Source organism: Nycticebus coucang, chromosome 3, assembly GCF_027406575.1.
Source record: "Nycticebus coucang isolate mNycCou1 chromosome 3, mNycCou1.pri, whole genome shotgun sequence".
NCBI lineage: Eukaryota > Metazoa > Chordata > Mammalia > Primates > Lorisidae > Nycticebus > Nycticebus coucang.
In genome coordinates, this window is record NC_069782.1 from 67,236,431 (window position 1) to 67,254,765 (window position 18,335).

At 51.4% G+C, this 18,335-nt stretch overlaps 1 protein-coding gene across 2 annotated transcripts; it reads right to left on the reverse strand.

Annotated features, from left to right (window-relative positions):
* Window positions 1-44: 44 nt before the first annotated feature.
* PODNL1 (podocan like 1) lies at window positions 45-5,650 on the reverse strand. Of its 2 annotated transcripts, none has more exons than XM_053586713.1 (10): window positions 5,535-5,650; window positions 5,088-5,306; window positions 4,472-4,565; window positions 4,101-4,165; window positions 3,900-4,009; window positions 3,079-3,235; window positions 2,690-2,805; window positions 1,613-2,270; window positions 571-719; window positions 45-408 (listed from the first exon to the last, which is right to left on the reverse strand). In XM_053586713.1, exons 1-10 carry the CDS (start codon window positions 5,535-5,537, stop codon window positions 258-260), a joined length of 1,722 nt encoding a protein of 573 aa, XP_053442688.1. In that variant the 5' UTR covers window positions 5,538-5,650; the 3' UTR covers window positions 45-257. The 2 variants fall into 2 exon arrangements, with proteins under 2 accessions (XP_053442688.1, XP_053442687.1); XM_053586712.1 differs by having other exon boundaries at window positions 5,088-5,309.
* Between the last annotated feature and the right edge of the window lie 12,685 nt (window positions 5,651-18,335).

Sequence of the window (18,335 nt, forward strand, 5' to 3'; positions counted from 1 at the left end):
GGAGGAGCCAGTGGGCAGCCTCTCAAATGGTGCCTGCTGCGGGGTGAACAAAGTGTTAGGCTTTATTGTCACCATCATCATCTGCATGGGAGGGTGTCCGACTGGGCCAGTGTCATCTGTGCACCATGCCCTGGCACCACCTGGCAGAGCAAGTCCAGTCCTTGAGGACTAGGAGAGCCCCAGGAGGGTGCATCTCCTCAGTCCATGACCCAGGAGAGCCCCAGGGGTCAGGGCTGCTCTGCTGGGCCCCTCCAGGCTCAGGGGCCTCCTGCCTGTGGCCCACGTTGGGTGGTGGGTGGCAGCCGGACCAGGACCTGCTCCAGGTTACCTGCCGTGTCCACTACACGCAGGTGTGGGAGGCCTAGGAAAGCCTCAGCAGCGATGCTTGTCCTGTGAAGCCTATTGGCCCTGGATAGAGAGGTGGTCATGAGGACAGGTGGCAAGGGTTGGCTGCCACCATCCTGAAGGTTGTGTTATCCAAGCCATTGTCTCTCAGCTGGTTGTGTTGGAGGTAGAGCTGCCTGGGCCCTTCCCTGCCCACCTTGACCTACCCAGCCACCACTGGGGCACCTGAGGAAGAGGGCGCGCAGGCACGGTGTGCTGAGAAAGGCCTCAGGTCCTACGTGGCTGATGTGGTTGCCCTCCAGGTGCAGCTCCTCCAGGGCCTCAGGCAGGTCCGGGGGCACGAAGGACAGCTCATTGTGGCTGAGGTCCAACACCTGGGCAGGGGGCCAGAAATAGCACCGTGGCAGTCCTAGGCCCTGGACTATTGGGCTCAGCCAGCCCCCACCCCCTCTCCTGGAAGGCCCTCCTGGGGCAAGCCATGTTTCAGGCACTGGGGCACAGATTATTCTCCTCCTGATTCAATAAGTCACACAATTTTCACCACACCACACCCTCATCACCTTCTAATACTCTGTCATTTCCTAATTATGACTGTCATTGCCTAACTAGGATATTTCGGGGGGTGGCTGGCAAGAGCTGTGTTTGGTACACAGCGGTTACATCTCCACTGCCTAGAGCAGTGTCCAGCACTCAGATGCTCTAGAACTGTGGTCCCCAAACTCTGGGCCATGGATGGTAGCCATCTGTGTGGCCTGTTAGGAACTGGAGCATAGCAGGAGTTGAGCCGCAGGCAAGGGAATTTACAGCCATATTGGGTGTTACTCACATCACCATCTGAGCTCCCCTCCTGTCACCTCAGGCAGCATTAGATTCTAATAGGAGCGTTAGCCCACTATAAACTGCACGTGCAAGAGGTCTAGGCTGCAGGTTCCCTATGAGAATTGAATGCTGCGTCCCACAAGTATGTGGAAAAATCATCTTCCATGAAACCAGCCCCTAATGCCAAAAGGGTTAGGTACCACTGCTTTAGAACTCGAATTGGTGGTGCCAAAAGCAGCTACAAGCTGAGGTGTTCCCTAGGGAGGTGGAGCAGTTACTAAGAGAGGATCAGGTGTCAGGGACATAGCACAGGCAAAGGCCTCTAGGCTGAGACTGTCGCAGTTATCCCAGGGCTGGCCCACAGTGGGGACAGGGACTTGGCGTGAGGAGAGAACAGGGCAGGCAGCAGAGGGGTGGGGACAGCATGCCTAACCAACCTGCCCCTGACCTGGAGGGCCTGCAGCTCATGCCAAGTGCCAGGCCCAATGTCACCAACTCGGAGCCGGTTGTGCGCCAGGCTGAGCTCTCGCAGCTGGTCCAGGCCGGCCAGTGGCTCAGGCTCAAGTGCACGCAGCTGGTTGTGCTGCAGCTGCAGGTCATACAGGCCAGTTGGGAGGCCCACAGGCAGCCGGGTCAGCTGGTTGCCAGCCAGGTTGAGCCGGCGGAGGCTGTGCAACCGGCGGAAGGCCCAGCGGTGCACATGGGCACTGGTCAGGAGGTTATAGGCCAGGTTGAGCTCAGCCAGGCCAGGCGTGGAGGCCAGGTCATGGGCACCCAGCACGGCCACACGGTTGTGGGGCAGCACCAGGGCATGCAGGTGGCGGGGCAGCGCCATGGGCACACGCTCCAGCCCATTGCCATAGAGGTGCAGTGTGTGCAGGCCCCAAAGTGGCCGCAGCGCCCCAGCTGGCAGCCCTGAGCTCCCCAGCTGGTTGTGCTGCAGCAGCAGATAAAGCAGGCCCCTCATCCCACGCAGCCGAGCTGCCTCTACCCGCCGGATGCAGTTTCGGCCCAGGTGCAGGACAGCCAGGCTCCGGGGCAGGCCAGCAGGCACAGTGGCCAGCTGGTTGTGGGACAGGTCCAGGTACTCAAGGCTGTGCAGCTTGCTGCTGGGAGAGAGGGTAAGCATTGAGCTGGACACTCAGAATATGGGGCCTGACAGATCTTGTAGGGGAGACTGGGGAGGAGCCCTCAGACAAATTTAGGTAGGAGATTTCAACTTGGGGGTGATGAGTTGAGGGATCTGGATCAGAAGAAAATTTGGAGTGTTTAGGGCCAACAATAGCCTGTGAGAGAAGGTAACCAGAGAAAGTCCTGGGTCTAAGAGAAATATGTGTGGCAGCTGTGACATCAGTAAGGAAACCTCAGTGCAAGGCTATAGGGAAGAAGGACACCTGCCTGATGTGCAGTAGGCACTTAGCAAATGAGGCCTGAGTTAGGAGCCACACAGGGGAGGGCAACAGAAGATTGATACCCCCCCCAAAACTATAAATACTCAGGCCCCTCTGTCCCCACAATGCTGCACCTGAAGGTGGTGGCATCCAGGCTGTTGTCCGTCAGCTGGTTGTGTTGGAGGTAGAGCTCGCGGAGTTGGGTCTGACGGCTCAAAGCTCCTTGGGGCACCTTGGAGATGAGATTGTTCTGGGAAAGGGAGAAGAGAATGAGAAAGAAGGTCTGAGAGATAGAGGGCAGAGGGGAGTTGTAGTTCTTGAGGAAGGGAGTGACAGGGAGCTGGCCTTGAGCAAAGCTGCTCAGCGAGTGTTTGCAGGCAACCCATGCCAATGGAAGTGATTCAAAGAAAGGCCGTTCTGACTGGTGGAATCTGGGGGTGTTTGGAAAAATGCAAAGTGAGGGGTGCCCCACAGGAGCCTGACCCACAGTGGGGACAGGAGCAGGGAGCTGAAGGAGGAGTACCTGCAGGTGGAGCCGCTCCAGTGAGGGCGGCAGGCTGGGTGGCAGATAGCTGAGCTGGTTGCTGGAGAGACTGAGGGTGACAACAGCCTCGGAGCCATGGAAAGCATCTGGCGGGAGGCCAGCGTTGCTCAGCTGGTTGTTATGGAGATACACGGACCTGAGGGGGAGCCAGGCTCCAGCCACAGGCCTGCCCTTTGCCATCCCACAGCCCCCCACGCCCACCTCACACCCCAGCTTCAGTGTGTGTGTGCAAGCGTGTGTGTAATTGCATGAGTGTAAGCTTGTAAATGTGCATTCAAGTGTGTGGGTGTGTGCCTATGTGTGTGAGTCTGGGGGGGTGCGTGTGCATGTGTGCTCATGATTATGTGCAAATGTGTGTGTGTGTGCATGTGAGTGCTGGTCTGGGCAAGTGTGCATGTGTATGCATGATTGCATGTGAGTGTGTATGTGTGTGAGTGTGTGGGTTGGGTGTGTGAATGTGTGCATGTATATATGTGTGTGTTAGTGCAGATGTATGTGCATATAAGTCTGAGTGTATAAGCATGTGTGAAGGTGGGTGTGCATGTGAATGTGAGTCTGTGGGTGAGTGTGCATATCTGTGCCCCTATGTGCTCTCTCCACTTCAGAACTCCACTGGAGTTCTCTGGAACAGCATACTGGGCCCTGTCACCTCCCTCAGGCCCCAGAGTAGAACTCTGACCACTCACACACCCAGGGAAAAGTTTTTAATGTCCCTCCCCCGGCCCCTCCAGAATGGGATAGTGACACTTGACATATCTGAGGCCAGGGGGCAAGCGGGGCCAGACTGGGCCAGGGAGTACCTGAGCACAGGCTTCTCGCCAAAGGTGAGGGGGAAGATCTCCTTCACTTGGTTGGCAGCCAGATCAGCGACACGGAGGGAGCGGGGCAGGAACTGGGGGGCCACGGAGAGCTGCAGGAGCACAGCCCACAGCCGCTGGTCCTGGTGCACCCTGGATCCTCCCCTGGGCTACTCTCTGGCTGGGTTGGGGTAGGGGGCTCACCTTGTTGTGGGCCACATAGATGTGCTGCAACTGGGTGAGGGACTCAAAGGCTTCATCAGGCAGGCCTAGGGGTGGGGGAGCAGTGAGGAAACCCCAAGCCTGGCCTTGCCACTGTGGTGGGGGGGTGGGGGTGGGCTTCCAGCAGCCCCAGGGCCCCGGGTCAGTAATTGGCAGAGGTTCCCCCAGGCCCTCAATGCCCCCTCCTCCATCCCCCCCCACCCCCACCCCCGTCCCTGTCCCTGCTCCAAAGCCACAGCCCTCCCCCTCCAGGCCTGAGTTTCCATCCTGCTCAGCAAAGGGCAGTTCTGGGAACTGCCGCAGTAGCAGTTGCCCGCAGCCCTGGGTGGAGGAAGGAGCAGCCAGGAGCTCACCCTCAGAGGAGATGAGGTTGTTGTGGAGGTTGAGAGTCCGCAGGCTGCTGAGACGTGACAGCTCATTATAGGGGAGCTCCTGGAGCTGATTGTTCTGCAATCAGAACAATTGATTGGGGCAGGGCGGTCACATCCCTGACCCTGGAACCATTTGCACCAATTGACCCCAAGCCCTATTCTCAGCTCCCCATTAGCCCAGACAAGCCCAACCCCCCATCGCCTCACTCCACACAGCCCTGTAACTGCCTAGATGTCAACCCCCCCAACACCCTCACAACACCAAATGCCTCATCACCCTGGCCTCAAACAATCCCATAACCTCCAAGGCCTTGGTCTCATACTCATCATCACACAATCTACCACACCCAAACACCCCCATAACTACCAAGACTTTGACTACTCCATGCCCCATAATCAACCCCCAAACTCCCCATCACACAACCTCAACCCCATAACTGTCAGGATGCTGACCCCCACCCAACACCCTCTAATCCTCAGCCTCTCCCACATCCAGTGTCTCTACCCAGGCTCCTGAAGCTATCCCTGGCCTCTGGATCTCACACCCCAACCTCCCCCTGCACTCCCTCTCCCTTCTCTTCCCTTCCCTGGGCCCCACCTGCAGGGAAAGGTGTTGGGCAGCCCTGGTGATGTTGTCCGGGAATACTCGAAGGTCCAAGCCATCACAGTCCACAGTGTCTGCCCGGGGGCAGGAGCAACGTGGGGGGCAGGCCCGGGGTGGGGGCTGTGAGCTCTCCCCCAGGTGGGGAAAGGCAGCGTCCTCCATTCCACGGGTGGCCTGGGGGCCCAGCCACAGCAGGAGAAGCAGCAGGCTTAGCTGCTGGGAAGGTAGGGAGGGGTCAGCGTGTCCCCAGGCCAGACTCAGTGTCACCAGAGCGACTGGAGCATCCCCTCCTCTGGGGAGGGACTGGATGGCAGGGCAGGTGACAGGGCAAGCACAGACTGGGCAATAGCCAGTTGGCAGAGCCACGGGTGGGGGTCAGGCAGGCCCCACCCTCAGACCCTCCCCTGCTCTACCCTTAGACCCTTCCCTATCCCACCTTACCATAACCAGCCCCAACTCTGCCTTCGCCTGAGCTGCAGACCAGGGCTCCTTAATGGAAACCAGGCAGTCACCTCCTGGAGCTTCTGCTGTGGCTGCTACTGCCCCCCATGTCTCAGCCCAGGCCACCACTCCCCCCAGCGCGCGTGTGCACACACACACACACACACACACACACACTCACGCACAGCCTGTTTTTCCAGGGACTCAAGGGACACTGGCCCTGCCCCTTCTCCGCCCCAGGAAGGGCAGGCAGCCAGATGGGGTGGTGAGGACAGGCCAGCCCATCCCCTTGATCCCCCCTCCACCAGCAATCATCCCCGCTTTGCTTTTGCAACCTCAGCCAGCCTGGGCTGGGCCATGGGAACAAGGAATGTTTGGGGAAAAGCTGAGATTCGGCCTGTCTGGTATTTGGGCCGACCGCAGGACTAGGGGTATGAAAAGAGGCATGAGGGAGGCTTCGGGGAACAGGGGTGTCCCTGAGGAGGAGCTGACGCTGGTGGTGAAGAGTCAAGGGAAGCCTGAGTTCAGCATGCCCACCCAGATGCCAGCTTGGGGGTACTCTTGAACATGTCTGCTGCCTGGGCCCCTCCTTCCCACTGCCACCTGGTCTGACAGATAGATACCCCATTTCCCAAATCGTCCCACAGCAGCCAGAAAGAAAATTACATGTATCTAGGCACTAACCTGGTGGTTAAGGGTATGAGCTTGGTGCCAGCCTGCCTGGGTTTAAACCTGGGCTCTGCCACCTCTCTGGGCCTCAGTTTTCCTCTCTGTAAAGTAAGGTCATGGTTGTCTGATGTCCAGTGGTGTTATAAGGATTAAATGAGATGATGCAGATGAAACCTCCACATGAGAGTGGAGCATGTGCCGTGGGGTTGGTGGTGAGGAAGCCAGTCTCCTGCTAAAGTCAAATACCCTTATTCCACCACTTACCAAGGGGGTACTTCAGTCAAGTCCCCTTCCTGCCCAAATCTCAGCTTTCCCACATGTAAAATGGGGATTACAGAGAGCCCTTTGCCTCAGAGTACTGTCATGAAGCAAAAAGAGGTATTGGCTAGAACATTTTAAGAATGGTGTTTGCTCAGCTTGGGAGTGGCTGAGGCAGTAGGTTGGGCTGGGCCAGGCAAGGCAGTGACAGAGTTTGGGGGTCTCGAGGTAGAGACTGAGATGAGGATTGAGTGTGTTTATTCCAGAGAAAAAAGGCATTGATACAGAGACAAAGGGGAGCCACCAAGAAACAGTGAGTAGGCTCAGCGCCTGTTTATCAGCAGCTAGGGCACCAGCCACATACACTGGAGCTGGCGGGTTCGAACCCAGTCTGGGGTTACAATGACAACTACAACCAAAGAAAAAAAAATAGCCGGGCCTTGTGGCAGGCGCCTGTAGTACCAGCTACTTGGGAGGCTGAGGCAAGAGAATTGCTTAAGCCCAAGAGTTATACGTTTCTGTGAGCTGTGACGCCACCGCACTCTACTGAGGGCGACATAATGAGACTCTGTCTCAAAAAAAAATTTTTTTTTAATTAGTTGGGTTTGGCGATGCATGCCTGTAGTCCCAGTTACTCAGGAGGATGAGGTGGGAGGATCACTTGAAGCTGGGAGTTGGAGGTCAGCCTGGGCAAGAGCGAGGCCCCATCGCTACAAAAAACAGAAGAACTAGCTGGGCGTGGTGGTGCACCACATAAGCTGTGACTGCACCACTCCACTCCAGCCTGGACAAGAGAAAGAGACCCTATCTCAGAAAAGAAAGAATGAGGGGCGGTGCCTGTGGCTCAAGGGGTAGGGTGCCGGCCCTTTATACCAAGAGTGGCGGGTTCAAACCCAGCCCTGGCCAAACTGCAACCAAAAAATAGCCGGGTGTTATGGCGGGCGCCTGTAGTCCCAGCTACTCGGGAGGCTGAGGCAAGAGAATCGCCTAAGCCCAGGAGTTAGAGGTTGCTATGAGCTGTGTGATGCCACGGCACTCTACTGAGGGTGATAAAGTGAGACTCTGTCTCTACAAAAAAAAAAAAAAAGAAAGAAAGAAGGAGGGAGGAAGGAAGGAAGGGAGAGAGGGGAGAGAAGAGAGGGAAAAGAGGATGAGAGGAAAGAAAGGAAGAAAGAGTTATCAAAAGAGTAATCAACTTGTCTGGAACTTTTCTGTTTTAGAGCTCAAAATCTGCATCCCAAGCAACCCTCAGGCCTAGGCAAATAGCAATGGTTGGCAGCTGGGGCTCAGTTCTTCTAGGAAAAGCTGAGAGACCGGATAAGACATGAACCTCAGAGTCCCCCCACCTGAGGGTAGTTATTTGTTGAGAGTTGCCTCTGAAGAATTTTAATTCCTTGGTGCTTTGGGTCAGCCTGGAGGTCAGCCAGGCTGATAGGTCACCCAAGGACTCATAAAGCATGGCCAAACCCCAGAGTGAAGGAGGAAATAGGCCAGGTGTGTCCCTGCACCCAGTGGCGAGGCCAGAGGGGGAATGGTAAGTCCCAAACAGCACCTGCCACAGTGGGCTATGGGGTTAAGCCATGCAGAAATGACCAAAGGTACATCGGAGGGCAGGAAGAAGACATGGGGAGAAGGATGGAGAGAGGATGCTTGTACTAACCCACCCTTCCCAAGGAGGAAACACAGACCTAGAGAGGTGATTATATGCTCATATTTCCCAGAACTGTATGACCTTCTGAAGGTCCCTCCTTCTCACCTGTGACAAGAGACAGGTATTCTCAGGCCAGAAGAGAGCAGCAGGCCCTATCCCAAGTTCTTGTGGGACCAGTGACCACTAGATTGACATTGGATAGAAGTCCCTCAGTCTCTCTACAGAGTAATGGGGCTAGTCCAGGTGAAACTAAACTACTGCATCAGTCCTAGCTCCAGGGAAACGGCAAAATGACAGGCTTCTTTCAGTCCAAGGGACTCAAAATCCAAACCAAACTAGCTAATACAAACAAGGGCATTTATTGGCTCATGAATTGAAAAGCTAGACGGATGTATCCTTCAGGCACAGCTGGATCCAGGAGCTCAAATAATGTCCTCCAAATGGATTCTCTCCCTCCCTCTTGACTCTACCAGCAGGCTTCTCTGTGTAATGCTAAGATATTCCCAATAGCATATGCATAAGTTCCCTGATTCAACAGAAAGCCCCAAGCTTGAATCTCATTGGCCTAATTTTTATCACATGTCTATTCAGAACCAGTCCCTGTGGCCAGAGGGATGGAATGTGCTGATTGGCTAGGAATGTAACCATTGATGCACTGATTCCCATTGGTCCCATAAATAGCCCACTGGCCTTATCTCCCTACAAGCTCATCTCCCTCCACCCTGCCCAGCCCAGCCCATCCCAGCCCTGCCCAGCAGGGACAGCAGAGACAGCAAGGAGTATGGTCCACCAATGTAGCATAGAGCCCAGCATAATGAACATTTACCCTGTTTTCCCGAAAATAAGACAGTGTCTTATTTTAAGGTGTGCTCCCAAAGATGCGCTAGGTCTTATCTTCAGGGGAGGTCTTATCTTTCCTGTAAGTAGGTCTTATTTTCGGAGGATGTCTTATTTTCGGGGAAACAGGGTAGTAACAGAATGCATGTAGGATTGTGTCTATATGCAGAGGGAAGGTTTGTATGCAGAGGGAGTAGTGGCAGTAGTGCCTCAAGGGTCTGGCCTTGGGGTGTGGGGAGTGTTGAGTCAGAGGGATAAGAGAGAGTTGCAGTAACACTGTGGACAGCAAGCTGGCTTCATTTGGTTATGGGGGTGAAAGAACAGGTGGATCAATATGAAAGGGAACAAGAGATTGATGAAAAATGCAGTCTTCCACTAAGAAGAGGGAAGGAGGAGTCTTAACTTGGTACCAGTGAATGATGCCAAGGGATGCCATGGGCCTACCCCTTCTCATCCTCTGATGGAGTCCAACCTCAAGACAGAGGCTGAGGCCAAACTTCTTGGTCAGCCTTCATCTGGCTGATAAGATCCAGACCTAGTTCATAAATCACTGATATTTAACTGGACATACAGCTTCCTGGAATAAAGAACTATATAACTCAGCCTCCATTATAGATAAGTGTGGCTATATGACTATGTTCTGGCTAAAGGGATCTAAACAAAAGTGATATGTACAACTTTGAGGAAAAGCTGGAATGTAGGTGCAATGGCTGGAGCTCTAACAGCCATTTTGGCCCATGAAATTACCTTGGGAATAGGGGCCTTGACTGGTGGAGGAACAAGATAGAAGCAATCTGGGTCCTGCATACTACGGAAGACCATGCTGCTTCTAGACTGACCAATGGTAAAGGAGAGATCCTTGCCCTAAATAGTACAAGACAGCTAAATAAAACTCCTGATGACAGATGAGAGAAGCATCAATTTATTGGTCACAATTACAGCCCAGGGGAAGATAGACACTATACACCATGCAGAGCCACATGGAGTGGGGGAAAGATGTACTTGGAAGCAGAATTAACAAGCAGGGGCTGTAGCAGGCAGACTTTGTAGTGACAAAAGGGTGAGGTGAACTCTCATTCCTATAGGAGGACATAATTGGCTTGTTCAAATAATTTCACAGGTTGTCAGGGAGGTGAAACCTATTGTGTTAAGGACTAAGTGGGGTGCATCTGGTCTGGCTAATAGGAATTAGCCAAATAGTCTTTCCCACTGGGTGGGGATGGAGGTTCTGTCTGATGAAGGCAGGGAAGTTCATCAGGCCTTTGGAGCCACATGAGTTTCAAAGATATCAAAGCAGCACAGGATGCCTGTAGTCCCAGCTACTTGGGAGGCTGAGGCAAGAGAATTGCCTAAGCCCAAGAGCTGGAGGTTGCTGTGAGCTATGACGGCACAGCACTCTACCGAGGGCGATAAAGTGAGACTCTGTCTCTACAAAAAAAAAAAAGGCAGCACACCAAAGGGAATTTCAGGCCTTGCAATATAGCCAGCTCTAGTCATCTTGAAAGTTACAGAGAAACAGGAGACTTTTCTTCTGTTTAAGCTACTATTTTTCTTTTTTCCTTCTTCTTCTACTTTTTTTTTTTTTTCGAGGTCTCGCTCTGTTGCCTGAGCTAGAGTGCATTGGCATTGTCCTATGCAATGTCTCTGCAATGCATATGTCTCTACAACCTCCAACTCCTGGACTCAAATGATCCTTTTGGCTCAGCCTCCCAAATAGCTGGGACTACAGGTGTGTGACACCACTCCCAGCTAATTTTTCCATTTTTTGTAGAGACAGTCTTGCTATGTTGCCCAGGCTGATCTCAAAATGCTGACCTCAAGTGATCCTCCCACCTCTGCCTCCCAAAGTGTTTGGATTACAGGCCCGAGTCACCTCATTCAGCCTCTTCTTCTTAGAGGCAGAGTCTCACTTTATCACCCTCAGTAGAGTGCTATAGCATCACAGCTCACAGCAACTTCCAACTCCTGGGTTTAGGCGATTCTCTTGCCTCAGCCTCCTGAGTAGCTGGGACTATAGGCGCCCGCCACAACGCCCAGCTATTTTTTTGTTGCAGTTTGGCTGCAGCTGGGTTTGAACCCACCACCCTCGGTATATGGGGCCAGTGTCCTCCTCACTGAACCACAGGTGCCATCCCACGTCTTTTCTTTTGCAAGCTGAATCTAATCCTAACTGTTCTAGAGAGTACTCATGGAGGACAGAATTGAAGCCACAAATGGCATTAACCAAAGAGAAAGGACAGATTGAGAGGAGAAGGGAGACAAAGGGAGGCCCTTGAGGGATGCTTATACTTGACGGGTGGGCAGGAGAGGGAATCAGTGATGGTCACGGAGAGGGAGGCTCAGAAAGACATCCGGAACCTGAGACCATCTGATAAAACTGAAAATGTGTCTACCATGTGTATGAGTCAGGGAGGCAAGGTCATTCTGTGTAACAACCCCAAAGGTCAATAACTAACTGTGGAAATGGTCACCCACAAAATACAATCCAAACAGGTCATCAGGACCTTTGTGCCACACAGTCACACAGGGACCCAGTCCAAAGGAGGCTGCACCATCTCAGTCTCCATGGTGGCTGTGACAGTGGGAGAGAAAAATAGCTATTTGGTGCTTCTACCTGAAGTGCCATGCACGCTTCTGCTTCCATCTCATTGGTTAAGTTTAATTACATGACCCTGCCTGACCACAAGGGGTGGGGGGATGAGTGTATGTGTAATATTTGGAGTTACTCTTACTGAGATAACTGATAGCTGGCAACTTATCCTTCTTGAAAAAATCTTATACTGCTCAAAACGAATACATACAAGGACATTTTCTGTAGCTTGTTCATTGGAGTGAAAGTCCTATCTTACCCTGGATAACACACTCTGTTTCTTTTATTTCTATTTTTTAAATTTCTATTTGTTTTAGAAACAGGATCTTGCTCTGTTGGAGTGCAGTGGCAGGATCATAGCTCACTGAAGCTTTGAACTCCTGTGCTCAAGTGATCGTCTGCCTCAGTTTCCTGAGTAGCTGGGACTGCAGGCACATGCCGCTATGCTTGGCTAATTCTTTGATTTTTTTCTAGAGATGGGGTCACACTATGTTTCCTAGGGTTTACACTCTGTTTCTTCATATCTGTATTGGTCAGAATCCTACAATAATCAATAATACTTCATATATATATACATGTACTTGTGTGTTACTTCACAATGGGGATTATTACTGACAAATGCTTCACTGGGCGATTTCTTTATTGTGTGAATCTCACAGAGTGGGCAAGTATACTTACACAAACTTGGATGATATACCTTCCTGCACATCTAGGCTGTATATAGCCCATTCCTCTTGGGCTACAAACCTGTAGAGCAAGTTTCTGTACTGAATACTGTAGGTAACTGCAGCACAACGGTAAGTATGCAAACATATCTAAACATAGAAAAGGTACAGTAGAAATACAGTATTAGAATCTTGTGGTATCTATGCCCCAACACAGAAGAAGGTGGATGTCCCAAATCAAGGAGAGAGAAAGAGACTCTGTTCTATCAGGCCCTCAACGGATTGGGTAATGCCTGCCCGCTTGAGGAGGGCAGGTCTTCCTTCCTCAGTCCACCAATTCAACTGCTCTTTCAGAAATACCTCCCAGAGCTCATATTTTACCAGCTATCTGGGCATCCCATGCTCAGGCAAGTTCCAACATAAAATCAATCATCATGACATCTCTGACCAACTATCCCTTTCTCAGACACCCTCCCATGCCTGATCTACTGATTGGATGCAATATATTTTTTCTCTCTCTCTTCTTCCTTTTCTTGCTTTTCCTTTTGGCATTTCTCACATCTGATTTACATATTTGCTTATGTCCATTTCTCCTGGCAGAATGTCAGCTCTATGAAGGTGGGCACTTTGCCATAGTCACTGCTGTATCCCAGCACCTAGAAGAGTGTCTACTATACCAGGTGATTGATAACATGTGCCGAATAAGTGAACTTGGGGGTGGGGGTAATCTCATAAGAGGGGAATAATGAATAGAATAAGTTATATTAAAATAACAGAGCTGGGCACGGTGGTTTGCACCATGGCATTCTGAGAGGCTACAGCAAGAGGACAGCTTGATCCCAGGAGTTTGAAGCAAGCCTATACAACACAGTGAGACCCCACTTTTTAAAAAGAAATTTTTAATTAGCTGGGTATGGTGGTGTGTGCATGGAGTTCCAGCTACCTTGGAAGCTTCAGTGAGCTATAATTGTGCCACTGCACTCTAGCCTGGGTGAGAGTGAGACCCTGTCTCAAAAAAAAAAAAAAAAAAAGAAAGGCTCGGCACCCATAGCACAGTGGTTACAGTGCCAGCCACATACACTGGGGGTGGTGGGTTCGAACCCAGCCTGGGCCAGTTAAACAACAATGACAACTGCAATAAAAAATACCCAGGTGCGGCACTTGTGGCTCAGTGGGCAGGGCACTGGCCCCATATGCCGAGGGTTGGGGGTTCGAACCCGGCCCCAGCCAAACTGCAACAACAACAAAAAATAATCGGGCCTTGTGAAGGGTGCCTGTAGTCCCAGCTACTCGGGAGGCTGAGGCAAGAGAATCACCTAAGCCCAGGAGATGGAGGTTGCTGTGAGCTATGATGCCACAGCACTCTACCAAGGGCGATAAAGTGAGACTCTGTCTCTAAAAAAAATTCCCAGGTGTCGTGGTGGGGCACCTGTGGTCCCAGCTACTTAGAAGGCTGAGGCAACAGAATTGCCTGAGCCCAGGAGTTTAAGGTTGCTGTGAGCTGTGAGCTGTAAGCTGTGACACCATGGCACTCTACCGTGGATGACATAGTAAGACTCTGTCTCCTCCCCCCAACCAAAAGTTAAAAACGGGTGGTGCCTGTGCCTCAGTGAGTAGGGTGCCAGCCCCATAGGCCGAGGGTGGCGGGTTCAAACCCAGCCCTGGCTGAACTGCAACCAAAAAATAGCCGGGCGTTGTGGTCGGTGCCTGTAGTCCCAGCTGCTCAAGAGGCTGAGGCAGGAGAATCGCTGAAGCCCAAGAGCTAGAGGTTGCTGTGAGTCCTGTGACATCATGGCACTCTACTGAAGGCAGTAAAGTGGGACTCTGTCTCTACAAAAAAAAAAAAAAAAGTTAAAAACATATGTCCTCAGTGGCCAGGGCACCAGCATCTATAGCTCAGTGGCCAGGGCACCAGCCACATACACCAGAGCTGGCAGGTTTGAATCCAGCCCGGGCCTGCCAAACAGCAATGACAACTGGCAACTAAAAAATAGCCGGGTGTTGTGGCGGGCATCTGTAGTGCCAGCTACTTGGGAGGCTGAGGCAAGAGAATCGCTTGAGCCCAGGAGTTGGAGGTTGCTGTGAGCTGTGACACCATGGCACTCTACCAAGGGCGACATAGTGAGACTCTGTCTCAAAAAAAAAAAAAACAAAAAGAAGAAGTATAGGTTGGTATAACCACTTTAGAAAACAGTTGGGCACATACCAGTAATTCCATTCCAATGTATGTGGCCCAGAGAAACTCTTACCCTGGGAGATAAGTATATGAGTCCTCCAGGAGCACTGACTATGATAACCTCCAAACAGAAAATACCCACATTTCCCATCCCCAAGCATTCCTTACTTGAAAGTGAGAATGACTCCTAGCACTTTGGGGAGTCAGGTGGATTTGGGAGGATGAGGCAGGTGGATTGCCTGAGCTCATAGGTTTGAGACCACCCTGAGCCAGAGCGAGACTTCGTCTCTAAAAATAGCTGGACATCAGCCGCTAAGCAAAGGAGGTCCTGGGGCTGCTGGCAGCAACTGCGGAGAACCATGACTGCAGTGGGCTGAGGGTGCCCTGCGCTGGGGCCCCGAGGATGCCCTCTGGCAGAGAGGTGGGAGCTGACTTCAGGCGAAAAGGCCACTGTGCACTCTGGGGGAGACACAAGACCACCTGGCCCTGGGCAGGGTGGATACACGGAGAAAAGAGATCAGGATGGATTCTGTGTTGAGCAGCAGGATTTCCAGATGAACTAGGTGTGGAACGTAAACAGGAGAGGATGCGCAGATGACCGCAAGGTTTCTAGCCAAAGTGTCAGGAAGGACAGAGCTGACCTCAGCTGAGGGCCACTGGAGAACTGGAAGCTGGTGGGAGCTAAGTTCTCAAAGGAGAAGTACATCCTGGACTCATCACCAGAGAAACTGCACAAGGAGTTGGAGGAGGAGCTCAAACTCAGCAGCACAGATCTCCACAGCCATGCCTGGTACCATGGCCGCATCCCCCAAGGGTGAGTGGCCCCTGAGCTGGGACCTCAACCCTGGACCCTTCCACCTACCACGTCAGCCAACACCAGCTCCGGCCCCAACTCTGAAATATTGCTTGGCAGGTTCAATCAGAATGGAATGGAATGAGGTCTAGCTCTGCCATGTATTTATTGTGTGATCTTGAAAAGATGCTTCACCTCTCTGAGCCTCAGTTGCCCAATCTGTAAAATGGAGGGTAATAATAGTACCTGCCTCAAAGGGTTGTTGTGAAAATTAAATGAAATACTGCAGGCAAGGTAATTAAAAAAAAACAGCTGGGCATCTATAGTCCCAGCTACTCAGAAGGCTGAGGCAAGAGAATTGCTTGAGCCCAAGAGTTTGAGGTTGCTATGAGCTGTGACACCACGGCACTCTACCAAGGACAACAAAGTGAGACTCTGTCTCAAAAAAAAAATAAAAGTGAGAATGAATGAACCCCAACTACAGACAATATGATTAAATCAGGGCGGTGCCTGCGGCTCAAGGAGTAGGGCACTGGCCCCATATACCAGAGGTGGCAGTTTCAAACCGGGCCCTGGCCAAAAGCTCCAACAACAATAACAAAAAAAGAAATCAAGTAAACGATATGATTAAAACCCAGGATTGCACTGTTGAGTGAAACAAATCAAGTTATAGGAGACTACCACGAATATGAGTCCATTTGTATGAATGTACAAAGCATGCAAAACAAATAATGTATCATTTACAGATATAAACCTACGAGAATGGCTTGGCACCTGTAGCTCAGCGGTTAGGACACCAGACACATACACAGGGGCTGTTGGGTATGAACCTGGCCCAGGGCTGCTAAACAACAACAACAAAATGGCTGGGCATTGTGGCAGGTGCCTGTAGTCCCAGCTACTTGGGAGGCTGTAGCAAGAGAATCACTTAAGCCAAAGAGCTTGAGATTGCTGTGAGCTGTGATGCCACAGCACTCTACTCAGGGTGACATAGTGAGAATTTGTCTCAAAAATAAATGAATGAATGAATAAATAAATAAAAATAAACCTATGAGAATGATAGAACAAAATTATCTTGGGGGAGGATAAGGTGAGGGGTCTTAAAGGTACTGGTAATATCTTCCTTCCTTCCTTCCTTCCTTCCTTCCTTCCTTCCTTCCTTCCTTCCTTCCTTACTTACTTACTTACTTACTTACTTACTTACTTACTTACTTACTTACTTACTTATTTATTTTTTAGTCTCACTCTGTCCCCCAAGCTAGGGTGTCATTGCATCAGCCTAGCTCACAGCAACCTCAAACTCCTGGGCTCAAGCGATGCTCCTGCTTCAGTGCTTCAGCCTCCTGAGTAGCTAGGACTATAGGGACCCACCACAATGCCCAGCTATTTTTCTTTTCTTTTTTGTATTTTAAAATACTATTTTGTATATTTTCAGTATTTGATAAAAGATGCCCATGGTAGATTATAATTTGTAGTCATGCTCATAACAATATCTCATATCCCACGTGCTTTTCTTATAATGTGCCCTTTCCATTCACCAACAAAAAAATGGCTTCTAGGGCGGCGCCTGTGGCTCAGTGAGTAGGGCGCCAGTCCCATATGCCAGAGGTGGCGGGTTCAAACCCAGCCCCGGCCAAAAACCACAAAAAAAAAAATGGCTTCTATATCACCTCCCCTTCAACCTGGGTGGATCTTTGTGACGAATAAGATCAATAGAGCCGGGCAGTGCCTGTGGCTCAGTGAGTAGGGCACCGGCCCCATGTACCGAGGGTGGCAGGTTCAAATCCAGCTCCAGCAAAACTGCAACAAAAAAATAGCTGGGCATTGTGGCAGGTGCCTGTAGTCCCAGCTACTCAGGATGCTGAAGCAAGAGAATTGTCTAAGCCCAAGAGCTGGAGGTTGCTGTGAGCTGTGATGACAGGCACTCTACCAAGGGTGACAAACTGAGACTGTGTCACACACACACACACACACACACACACACAAATCAATAAAGGTAGGTATGGTGGCTCATGCTTGTGATCCTAGCACTCCAGGAAGTCAAGGCAGGAGGATTGAGTTCAGGAGTCTGAGACCAGCCTGAGCGAGAGTGAGGCCCCATCTCTACTAAAAATAGAAAAACTCGCTGTGCATTGTGGTAGGCACCTGTAATGCCAGGTACTTGGGAGGCTCAGGCAAGAGTATCACTTGAGCCCAAGAGTTTGACGTTGCTGTGAGAGCTATGACTATGATGCCATGAAACTCTATCAAGGGCAACAGAGTGAGACTCTGTCCCTCACCCCCCAAAAAGGAAAGATCCATACAGTATTGTGGACTTGATACACTGCAATATTTGAGCCTGTATCATAAGAAGTGATATAAATTTTTTTCTGGTTCTGTCTCCCAGGGTTTGCCCTTGGAACCCAGCCACCATGTTGTGAGGAAGCCCAGGACAATTGGAGAAGCCACTCTGTTCTGTTCTGATAGTTCTAGATGAGGTTCCTGCCAACGACCAGCAAGTGAGTTAAGAAGTCTCTGAGGTAGATCGGGTGCAATGGTTCACATCTGTAATCCTAGCACTCTGGGAGGCTGAGGCGGGTGGATTGCCCGAGCCAGAGCAAGACCTTGTCTCTAAAAATGGCTGGGTGTTGTGGCGGGCACCTGTAGACCCAGCTACTTGGGAGACTGAGGCAAGAGAATTGCTTGAGCACAAGAAGTTGCGATGAGCTATGATGCCATGGCACTCTACCAAGGGCAACAAAGTGAGACTCTGTCTCCAAAAACAAACAAACAAAGAAACAAAAAAGAAGTCTTTGAGGTGACTCTGCCCATAGCCACTGTCTGATGATAACTGTGTGAGACACCTGGAATGAGAACCATCCAGCTGAGCCCAGTCAACTCTTAGGACCATGAGAAATACTAATGACAAATGGATATTGCTCTTTTACAGTGTTGTATTTGGCGGGCGGAGCCTGTGGCTCAGTGAGTAGGGCACCAGCCCCATATACCAAGGGTGGCAGGTTCAAACCCGGCCCCGGCCAAACTGCAACAAAAAAATTGGCGGGTGCCTGTAGTCCCAGCTGCTCAGGAGGCTGAGGCAAGAGAATCACGTAAGCCCAAGAGTTAGAGGTTGCTGTGAGCCGTGTGACGCCACGGCACTCTACCGGAGGGCGGTACAGTGAG